At 39.0% G+C, this 12,275-nt stretch overlaps 1 protein-coding gene across 4 annotated transcripts in view; it reads left to right on the top strand.

The window, feature by feature from the left end:
• SMC5 (structural maintenance of chromosomes 5) overlaps positions 1-12,275 on the top strand; it is a 55,685-nt gene that overhangs the window by 4,867 nt on the left and 38,543 nt on the right. For 3 of the 4 annotated variants that reach the window (XM_010248440.3, XM_019196418.2, XM_010248441.3), the window contains exons 5-7: positions 3,960-4,109; positions 4,324-4,428; positions 4,505-4,650. In XM_010248440.3, coding sequence (XP_010246742.1) covers positions 3,960-4,109; positions 4,324-4,428; positions 4,505-4,650 — 401 coding nt within the window. The remainder of the gene's footprint in view (positions 1-3,959; positions 4,110-4,323; positions 4,429-4,504; positions 4,651-12,275) is intronic. The other variant, XM_088891150.1, reaches the window with a different exon arrangement.

Here is a 12,275-nt window from a genome sequence, read left to right on the forward strand (position 1 = left end):
TATAGTCCCAGTATGCTGCATATGTAATCTACTCTTCCTCGGTTCAGGCCCTTAGTAAACAAGTCTTTTTTGTGAAAGTGATGTTGAAGAAATAATTTCAGTTTTACAATTCACAGTAGCTTGTACATAAACAACCAACAGTGTACCAAGTTTGCATGATGGCTGATCACTGAGTAATCAGGTTGACACTGTTTCAACTCAATTTTCAGCACTTCACTTAAATCAACCAAACCATGCATGGGAAGACCACTTCAACCTAAATAGCCTTCTTGTGCTTTCACATCTTGTCCAGTCCCTCTTGGACAGCATATCCTCATGGTTTTTTTTTGATGAATAATAATAAGTTTATTGATTCATAAACAAATTAGAGTGAGTTCATACATCATCCCAACGAGAGGCGCGAGCTGCAGCCCCTCCTTGAAACTTACAAGTAAACTAGGAAAGAAGAACAAGAATCACAACTGAGCCCAAAATAATTCTTCCCTATTTACCCCTTGCTTAGCTAACACATCTGACAAGGTATTTGCTGATCTCCCCACCCACTGTACAATGACCAACATATTCCTTGTCAACCAACTAAATTTCTTCATTTCATTCTTGTATCGCCACATAGCCTCTTCAGAATTTTTTAACCAACCCACCACCACTTTTGAATCCCCCTCGATTATTAGATGTTGTACCCCTAGCTGGTTTGCAAATTGGACCCCTTGTACAGCAGCTAAAAGTTCTGCCCTGATGGAATTCCCAATTCCCAAAGGACCTGAGTAGAGCAACAAAAACTCTCCCTTCTCATTTCTCAAAGCACCCCCCACTCTGGATAATCCTGGATTACCCATGCTGCTTCCGTCAAAGTTCAACTTAATTGAGCCTTCGGGTGGAGGAGACCAGCTTGTAATTGATTTGGCCTTTAAAGATGAACACCTTGCTACTGCTGACCAATTTCTCCAAATGTCATTAAAGGAGAATTGATGAAAGATTTCCAAGGTCTTCAGCCAATGTATTGCCCTGTTTAACACAGTCTTTCAAATCTTGGCTCCCTATTTTTGTAGGCCAATAAAAGGTAGAATGGTTGAAGAGCATGTGAACTTCTGCTGGTAGACTCCAACTACCCCCAAACAACGAAAGTAGCCAAGCCCAAAGGTCTACAGAAAAGGGACAAGATACTAATAAATGGTAACAATCCTCATCGTGAGCTCTATAGAGGATACACCAATTAGGAGAGATACAGAGAAAAGGTCTTCTCTTTTGTAGGTTGTCTAAAGTGTTTACTTTCCCATGGAAAACTTCCCAACAAAAAGCTATAATTTTTGGGGGGACTGGCTTACACCAAATTTCTTTTGATGGAAAGGGTTGGTGAGTAGGAAGTTGAGAGATGGACTTGAAAAAAGAAGCACAAGTGAAGGTTCCATTGGGTCTAGGAGTCCAAACCCTCTTATCTGGCTTGGAGGGATCCAAACAAACCTGATTGAGACACCCAAGCAACAAAGAAAGAGACTCAATTTCAGCATCCCTAAGTCCTCTACGAAACCCAAAATCCCAAGTAGGATCTAAGGGTGTTCCCAAAGGTGAGACAAATTTCGAGACCACCTCTTTTTTGTACAAAGAAATAGAAAAAAGCAAAGGGAACAAATCTTTTAACGGTGAGTCTCCTATCCAAATATCCTCCCAAAAAAGGATAGAGTTGCCAGAACAAACTTCATACCTGATAAAATTGAGGAATTGAGGAAGGGTGTTGTGAATAGCCTTCCAAGGTGCTGCTAGGTTAGCTTGCCTCGATACACCAGCATCCCATCCATTCTCTGAGCTCCCATGAATGCTTCCCACCACCTCATGCCACAATCTCTCTTTCCAAAGGCCATCTCCACAACCATTTCCCTAACAAATCTTGATTCTTTCTAGTTACCCTCCCAATTCCCAAACCCCCCATCTTCTTTACTTCTGCAGACAATTTCCCAATTAACCAAATGATCATTTTTCTCTTGTCCCGGTTCCCATAAGAAGTCTCTCATCAACTTCTCCAGCTTCCTAGCTTCCCTAACTGGTATCCTAAAGACGAACAAATAATAGGTAGGTAAGTTAGCCAAGGTAGCTCTTATTAGGGTAATTCTTCCTCCTAAAGAGATATAGTTCCTCTTCCATGAGACTAATCTCTTCTCAAACTTTTCTAACACTGGAGTCCAAAATCTATTCTCCCTAGGATTTGCCCCTAAAGGAAGCCCTAAATATGACATAGGCCAAGCAGAGGTGGAACACTCAAGACACTCCGCAATAGCCTTGACCTCCCCTACCTCCAAATTTATACCTGCTACGCAACTCTTTTCCAGATTTATACCTCCAAATTTATACCTCCTCATGGTTGTGCCATATATATCTCTTCATAATCCTATAACTATGCAAGAAAGTGTTTTGACATCAAGTTAAAACAATAGCCACCTAAGATTAGCATCTAGGAAAATAATAACACACAGTGATCAAAGCTTAAGCAACTGGATAAAATGTCTCAAATTAGTCAATATTTTAAGTTTCACTATATCCTTTTGCTACTAAGCTTGATTTTAGACATTCCACATATCCATCTAGGAGATGTCCTGCTCTTATTTAAGTGGCATTCACCTATCACATATGATTCTGGATGCACCCCTCCATTTTGCCCATCTTACTTAAATTCTATGGGTGATGTCCTCAATCTCTCTCATCAATAATTCTTTACAAGGGAGAGATTGAGGAGGATGTTGCCCATAGAATTAGAGCAGGATAGGCAAAATGGAGGGGTGCATTTGGAATCTTATGTCATAGATAAATACCACTTAGATTAAAAGGAAAATTCTATAAAACAGTTTGAGGCCAGCTATGCTGTATGGAGCGAAGTGTTGGGCAATCAAGAAACAACATGTTCAGAAAATGAGTGTGGAAGAAATGTGTATACTGAGATGGATGAATGGAAAAGCTAGAAAGGATAGGGTCAGAAATGAAGTCATTTGAAGGAACCTAGGAGTAACTCCAATAGGTGATAGAATAAGAAAGTAGACTAAGATGGTGTAATCCCGTGCATAGAAGACCTTTGACAGCATCTATAAGAAGTGATTTGTTGTAAGTTGAACTAAAAGGGTTAGGGGTAGGCCAAAAAAGGGCATGAGTCAAAGTAGTAAGAAATGATTTAAGCACTGAGAAATGGATATGGCATTAAACGGAACAGAGTGGTGAAACAGGATTCTTGTAGCTGATCCCATATAGTTGGAAGGTTTGGATGATGATGATATGATGACACAATTGACACAACACACAATTATATGCTTATTTGGAAGGGAGAAATAAGTTTCCATGTACATTTTGCTTGAAGAATATCCATTTCTTCCTCCATTGCATGCCCAACTAGGAGAGACATTGTGTTCAATTGGTATGTTGTTTTGGGTGTACAGTGTGGTACACTGTAAAGCTTTATGGGGGTTATTATTGCTTTCCCCTATTTTCTATGTATCTTTACATATGTAGTCATACCCTTATTGATCAGTATAGTTATATGTTTACATATATGGTTATACCTCATATCATTTTCTTTGATTACTCGTAAAAATAAGAAAAAGTAACGGTCTAATGGACATGAAAGCTTTGGAAAACAATATAACTGGTATGAATTTGCTAGCATATAATGAAACTTTGATTCTGAGTTTGCATGGCAAAACTGATCCTTAATGTTTAATGAAAGCCTTTTTTCATTTTTAAATTTAGATGGCTATGGTGAAATTTATTAGTCTCTTTTATAACTTTGTTTAGTCCATATTATCATATTCTATCCATGTGTACTAAATCCTATATACATTTATAGAATTGTTTTTTCTAGCTTAATATTCTTAATGTCCATATTTTTTTCCCATTCACCTTGTACACTTGACATAAATTGGCTCTATGGGAAGCTCATATGAAACTATGGTTTTAAAATTTTCTTGTTTTCATTTTAGTTCTTACCTCAAGACCGGGTCTGTGAATTTGCTAAGCTAACTCCTGTACAACTTCTAGAAGAGACTGAAAAGGCTGTTGGTGATCCTCAGTTACCTCTTCAACATCATGCTCTTGTCAATAAAAGCCGTGAGCTGAAGAAACTTGAAGTTGTGAGTTTATAAATTAACCTTTTTCTTTGTAAACTTATCAAATTTTATTCATTCATCTGCTACTTGGCCTCAAAATGTGGTCATTCTTGTCTTCACATTTCAAGTAAGCAATCTTTTATTTTTTTAATTTTTCCTAGAAATAGTATCAAAAAGTTTTGATATTGAATGTCTGATGAGTTATGATTGCTAATATACTGTAGTGATGCTTTTGTAGACTGTGAAGGCAAATGGAGATACCTTGAATCAGCTGAAGGCACTCAATGCTGAACAAGAAAAAGATGTGGAGCGTGTCCGTCAAAGAGAAGAACTGCTTGCAAAGGTTGTTTCTTAGCGTCATATAACTGTCACTCTACAACTCTTCTTAAGTTGTAACATCTTTTCCTTGTCTTTTATAGGTTAAGGCCATGAAAAAGAAATTACCTTGGCTTAGGTATGATATGAAAAAGGCTGAATACATGGAAGCAAAAGCACGGGAGAGTGATGCCAAAAAAAAGCTGGATGAAGCTGCTAAGATTTTAAATGATCTCAAAGAACCTGTAGAGTATGTTACTTGGTTAATTATACTATTTTGTTATGTGTAAGAATATGATTTTATATAATAATCTTTTAGTTGGTCAAGTAGTGCCCTCCATGATATTACTCTATCCTTTGTTATGCACATTTAGCCTCCACTTGTTGCAATGGTGCTCCTACATAGACTAGATTTTGTTGACTACTTAATCCATAGAGAGATGTTTTCCGTTTGCATATATATCATCTCCTTACCATACATACTTGGAGGTAGGGGCATATAGGCTTCCTCATGGAGATCACCGTTCAGGAAGACGTTCTTAACACCCAACTGATAGAGAAGCCAATCATAGCTGGCTGCTAATGAAAGAAGCGCTCGAACAAAGTTCATCTTTGCTATTGGAGAGAATGTCTAATTAATCCACACCATACATCTATGTGTAACCCTTTGCCACTAATCTAGTTTTGAATTCAATAGTTCTATCGGCATGATATTTGACTGTGTACATCCACTTACAATGTACAAATTCCTTTCTTCTGGAAAATCAACAATATCCCCAAGTATAATTTTTGTGCAATGCGTTTATCTCAGCTTTCATAGTGACCCTCCATTCAGGTTTAAATAGTGCTTTTGATACAAATCTAGGGATACACTACGAGGAACAGAGACTAAAAAGCATGGGGAAAGTAAACCATAGGAAAGGTGTTTAGAGATACAATCTGCAGTGCACCTCCATTTGGCAAGGTCAAGGTCAAGAAAGGTTGCGGTGGTGATGTAAAATCCGTCGTCTCTTCAGCAACTGGAGGTGCATGAGGCTCGGTAGAAGATAGGGGAGCAATCTACTCATGTCTACACTTGTGATACCACCTCTAAAGGATAGGAGAGGAGAAAAGGAAGGATGACTAGGAAGAACAAGAATAGGAGTAGAGGAAGTAGGTGATGACACAATAGGAGGATCAGAAAAAGATTCACTAGTGGAATCAATAGGAACCGAAATAAGGAGAGGAATATCAAACAAGTCAACAGAGTGCTCCCCCTCAGAAGAAATTGGATAAAAAAGGTATTGACTTTGCAAATGTAACATCCATAAATATAAATCGTTGTGCCATTAGAGGGATTGTAACAATAGTACCCCTATTGTGTGGAGGTGTAATTGAGAAAGATGCACTTCTGAGCCTTGGGTTCAAACTTATGCTGTTGACTACTAGGAACATGTACATAATAAGTACACCCAACACTCGTAGAGGAAGAGAAAAGGGCTCAAAATTAGGGAAGGGAAGACTAAAAGGTGACTTGAATCCGAAGACCCTAGAAGGCATACAATTGATTAAATAAGTGGTTGTAATAATAGGTTCTCCACAAAATTTCATAGGAACATTAGAAGAAAAAAAGCATGCTCCTAGAAACCTCGACAACATGATGATTTTTTCTTTTAGCCACTCCATTCTATTGTGGAGTGCGAATATAAGAACTTTGGTGGACAACTCCAAAACTGTCAAAGTAACAAGGGAGACCCTTCTCAAAATATTCCTTTACATTGTCTTAATGGAATACCTTGATATGGGTATCAAATTATGTAAGGATAAGCTCATGAAACAACTTCACGCTTTTAGAGAGTTCATCATGAGAACATAGCAAATTGTTAGAGTTAGCCAAATAAGGGTAGATTAGTCTTTTCATTCAGTTTAAGTTATGTGTTTATGTAGCAGTTCTAATATTACTCTTGTAGACTTCCTGTCCCATACTTAAGTGGGGGCAGTTTAGTCATTGTACTCTAATTAGAAGTTAGAACCCCTAATCTATCTTATGGTTGACTGGTATGGTTTTTGGACTACCAAGTTTGACTTCTTCTTCTTTTTCTTCTTCACTATCTTCTGGTTCAAACTGTTGAGGCTACTGAAATAACATGGTATCAGAGCGCTAAACAAAAGAGAAGAAGGCTGTGGCACCAAGGTTCATATTCTGTGATTTCTCCTTCTTCTGGGTTCTTCTCTGGGCTGCGAAATCTGAGGTACTCAATCTAGTTACTGCAGCAAGTTTCTTTTTTTTTTAGGACTGCTGCAGTCCCTGTTTCAAGTGGTTAGGAAGGTGCGGCAGTCCTAGCCTATCAGTTCCATATTGCTATCACCATGTGTGACAGCTTTGGTTGTGTGGTGGTGGTTATGATGTTCACCCTCTATTGAGCTGTTTCAAGAGGGTTTGTGTGTGGTTAGTTGAGTTGCTGAGTTACTGTCATGGTGATTTATGGTTGTGTAATCAGTAGTGGTGTGAACAAGAACAAAAGTCTGTGTTTTTTTTTTTTTTTTTTTTGATTTGTTGTTGCTGTATGAATGCTAGTTTACCTTTTTTTCTAATCTGAAATGGTAGCCGAACCTGTCTGAAACGTCAAGCTCTTAATCTGAGCGGTAGTTTACATATTGGTGATTGATTGTGACTGGTTGTGAACCTATTGTTTGTGTTTGGAGACTGCTGTAGTGTCTGAAACATCAAACTCCTGACAGCAGTACTCGGTTGGTGACTAGGGATTCAGCATTAGAAGTAACATTGGGAGGGTATCATGGCAGCAACTGGAGATGGTTGTTGTGATCAGAAACCTGGTGTGATGATTCCCTCCGACTATCTGGGTGTGCAGATGACTTCAATTAAACTTAATGGTGAGAATTATGTGCCATGGGCCAAGTCAGTAGAAGTATTTTTCAAGGCAAAGAGGAAAGTGAAACACATGAAGGAAGATAAACCATCAGTTGACTCTTCAGGGTTTGATGACTGGGAACAAGAAGATGCTCAAATCATGATATGGTTATGGAATAGTATGGAACCCAAAATAAGTGCCAAATTTATGTTCTTAGATACAACTAAGGACATATGGGAACATGCCAAGAAACTTTATTCTGGGTAGGATAATACTACGAGGGTATATCAGCTCTATTAGGAGTATTTTGATATGCAGCAAGGGAATAAAACCCTAGAAGAGTACTATGTCAGCATGAAAAACCTCAGGAATGAACTCAATGTCTATCTTCCCCTAACTCTAGATGTTAAGGTTCAACAACAATAGAGGGAGCAACTTGATGTCATTAGGTTTTTAGTGGGGCTGAAATTAGAGTACGAACAAGTTGGAGCCCAAATATTAGGGGGCTCTACTCTTCTCACACTTGAGGAAGTGTTTGCACAGCTTCACAGGATTTCTTTGGGATCTACAGAGAGTACCACACTATCTAATAGATCAGGATTTGTAGTAGCCTGAGGAGGTGGACGTGGTACTAGTTGGGGAGGACATCGCATCTCGAGGAAGTTGTGGTAGTTCCATATTTGGCCGTGGTGGTGGTCGTGACTCAAGGGGAGGCTATGGTAAAGGAAAAGGTAACTCTACTAGGAAGTGCACCCATTGTGGTAGGGAAGGACATTTAGTGAATTTTTGTTATGATCTCCATGGCCCACCTTCTACATGGGCCAATCATGTAGTAGCTGGTGATGTTGAAGTCAGTGGTAACCAACAGACAGATCTCACACCTTCCACATCCACATTTGTTTTCGGGACGGAATGTGTACCGTGCGACGAGTATGAGAGGTTCCTTCAGGCTACTTCACAACATACTACAACCACCCTTGCACACTCAGGTATAGTTTGTCTGACATCCAAATCCCCTCCCTGGATTATTGACTCTAGATCCTCTAATCACATGACCGGGATTCCAGGTGTGTTCTCTTCCCTCTCTAAAACCTCCACATCTCAAACTGTTACCCTTGTTAGTGGTTCCTCTTCTCACATCTGTGGTGTTGGTAATATTGACATGGCTTCTCTTTCCTTATCATCTGTTCTATATGTACCTAAATTTCCATTCAATCTTATGTCAATTAGTAAATTAACTAAGACCCTTAATTGTTCTATTACATTTTTCCCTTTCTTTTGTGTTTTTCATGATCTCAAGAGAGGGAAGAAGATTGGTGGGGGGCATGAAGCCGGTGGATTGTATTATTTTGTCGGTGGTGGATCGTTAGTTGCACTTCAGACTTCCCTCACTCCTCTACAATGGCATTGTCGGCTGGGACATCCATCTCTTAAGGCACTCAAGATACTAGTTCTGTCTTTGAGTTATTTGCTCAGGGGGAGGATGGTAAGGTGTGTAGACTGAAAAAAGGCAATTTATGGGTTGAAACAATCTTCTCGTGCTTGGTTTGAGACGTTTAGTTAAGTGGTGAAGAATTTTGGAATGAAACAATGTCAAGTTGACCACTCAGTGTTCAACTATGATTCGGAAGCCGAAAAGATTTTATTAGTAGTCTATGTGGATGATATTATCATAATTGGTAGTGACAGATTGGGGATTGATAAACTAAAGTTCTTCCTACAAGACCATTTTCAAACAAAAGACCTTGGGAAGTTGAAGTATTTCTTGGGTATAGAAGTAGTCAAATCAAAACAAGGTGTAAATCTGTGCCAAAGAAAATATGTCATTGATTTGTTGGATGAAATAGGACTATTAGGTGCGAAACCGACTAAAACTCCTATGGAACCAAATGCTAAGTTGAGCAATGATACATGTGAAATATTTGATGATCTTGGAAGGTATAGATGGTTAGTGGGGAAACTGAACTATCTAACAATCACAAGACCAAACATCTCCTTTGCAGTCAGTGTGGGGAGCCAATTTATGCAGAATCCTCGGATGCCTCACTGGGATGCAGTTCTTAGAGTTGTAAGGTACCTGAAGGGAGCTCCAGGCCGTGGGTTATTGTACAAACCAGGAGGAAGACTTGAGGTAGTTGGGTATATAGATGCAGATTGGGTAGGCTCCGTGTCGGATAGAAGATCTACTACAGGTTACTGCACATTCCTTGGAAGAAATCTGGTGACATGGAAGAGTAAGAAGCAAACCGTTGTGGCAAGGAGCACTGTTGAAGCCGAATACAGAGCCATGGCACACACTACTTGTGAATTAGTATGGCTGAGAAGCCTTCTACAAGAAATTGGATTCTCAATGGACAAACCTATGAGATTGTACTGTGATAATCAAGTTGCAATTCAAATCTCATATAATCCTGTTTTTCATGAGAGAACAAAGCACATAGAGATTGATTGGCACTTTGTGAGGGAGAAAGTCCTTGCTGGAGAGATAAGCACAGAACATGTGGGCTCAGGTTATCAGTGGGTAGATTTGTTTACAAAAGGTCTAAGGTCAGGGAGAGTGAACTATATATGTAACAAGCTGGTATTTTATGACATATATTCTCCAGCTTGAGGGGGAGTGTTGGAGTTAGCCGAATAAGGGTAGATTAGTCTTTTCATTCAGTTTAATTTATGTGCTTATGTGGCAGTTCTAATATATCTCTTGTAGACTTCTTGTCCCATACTTAGGGGGCAGTTTAGTCATTGTACTCTAATTAGAACCCCTAATCTATCTTATGGTCAACTGGTAGGGTTTTTGGACTACCAAGTTCGACTTCTTCTTCTTCTTCTTCTTCTTCTTCTCTTGCTCCTTCACTATCTTCTGGTTCGAACTACTGAGGCTACTGAAATAACACAAATAAATCCAAGTATATTGTGAAAAATCGTTTGCAAAGAAAATAAAATATCTATAACCACCATTGAAGGTAAGTAACAAAGTCCCCACACATTGGAGTGCACAATGTGAAAAGGAAATTGTGATCTTTTATTGCTTAAAGGATAAGAGTTTCTACAATGCTTTGAAGTTGACACAACTAACAAGGAAGGCTCAATAAACTTATTTTCTTAAATGATTCTGGAAACAAATGACTTTAAGAAGAAAGAGAAAGGTGATCCAAATGGAAATGACTCAACATGATCTGATTGATAAACTCCAATACAGTAGACTCCAAAGATCTAAACAAAAAATACAGTAGACTTCAAAGCAAACTTTTGAGGCTGCACATGGCTTTTCTTAGGAGCATCTAGCAGGTATATCCCATTTGCCTAATGGCCACTCCCAATCACCTTCTAAGCTTCAAGTCCTGAAAAACACAATAGGAAGGAAAAAAAGGTTATGCAACAATTCAATGATTTAGTCAAACTACTAACGTATAAACGATTAGTTCTAAATTCAGGGTCATGAAGAACAAAAGACGGGTAAGGGAGTTAGAAGGTTTTATGTCTCTCTTGCCAAAGATATGTACAAGGGAGCCATCGGCAAGGAATATTTTCTTACTACTAGAAAGGAGCTGATAAGTATGAAATAACTTAGAAACACTAGTCATATGGTTAAAAGCACTTGAATCTATAATCCATAGAACCCTATTGTTACTTGAGACAATCACATGATTTGTAGTGGCACGAGTACCTGGGTGAGCAAATGTAGTGGAGGATGAAGTGCCTAAATATATGGATGTCGCCATAGTGGCTTCTAAGTGAGTTATAAGCCAGCAATATTTTTCGAAATCGGCCTTACTGCCACCAATTGCTCCATTGTTGACTTCTTATTTATGAATCCATTATCACCTTCAGAAATGGTAGCCATATTGGTCTTCCCATTCTTACCATTCCCAATTTCAGGCTTCTTATTATTCTTAAACCTTGTAGCTAGGAGATGAGGATGCAATTTCTAGCTTGTATCCTTGGTATGCTTTGGTTTCTTACTGTATTTAAAAACGACTTCCTTCTTCTCATCTAGAGTCTTGGACTTCTTCCCTGCTTGGGCAAAGTGATTTGTAGGTGCCTCCAGAAGTTGCACCTTCCTCTACTCTCCTCACCACTCACCATGGCATAAGCTTGAGAGAGAGTGACTTCATCCTTGGCCAGAATGCTATGTCTTCTAATGTCAAACTCTGGATTGTGTTAGTAAGAAATTCAAGCATCCTATTTCTCTCAACTAGCTTCTTGTGGGTCTTTGCATCCTTGGTACTTTTCTAGACAACTATTTCCATGAGGTCTATCTCTTGCCACAACGATTTCAGCTTTGAATAGTACATGGCTAGAGGTCTCTCCCCATGTCTCAGAATATTCACTTCATTCTTCAGCTAGTATGCTCTAGCTACATTCATCTTTTGGGAGTAGGTTTCAGCTACACTATCCTAGATTTCCTTTGCTGAAGTTATCCATAGGTATTGCTAACTAATATGTGGTTGCATGGAATTCACTAGCCAACCAATCATCGTATAATTTTTTTGCATCCCCTTATTATAAGGGCATCTGTCTCTTCTGGCTTCTTACTTCCTATATGAGATAGCTCAATTTCCTCCTACTACAAACATGGATACGAACAAACTATGGCCAAGCAAGGTAATTGGTTCCATCCACCTTAATTGTGGTCAGTGTTCATTAAGGTGTCTATGGACCCTATCGGAACAAGTCCATATTCTGAAGCTTGCTCAAAGTCAACTTCAAACTGCTCCATTGATCAAACGAAGGCAAACGACAACAAAAAATGGATACTATCACCCTAGAAGCATTGGTCTGTCACCAAACCAACACCTGGATCACCTTAATCTATGGTTTCACACAACCCCACAACCCGAGAGAAAGAAACCACTCCTACCAGGCTTCACAGATACACTTCCTTCTTGGATTGATCTCTAAAGAGGTCCAAAAGAAGTCCCTAATTTCCAAGTGGTAGGCTGTAGCCTTCTCCTTGTCCCTTAACACACTTTTCTTTGATTGGCTAGGTTTTGGGATGATTCTACAAGAACCTTCTTGGACT

Source organism: Nelumbo nucifera, chromosome 7 (genome assembly GCF_055504915.1).
Source record: "Nelumbo nucifera cultivar China Antique chromosome 7, China Antique-T2T, whole genome shotgun sequence".
NCBI lineage: Eukaryota > Viridiplantae > Streptophyta > Magnoliopsida > Proteales > Nelumbonaceae > Nelumbo > Nelumbo nucifera.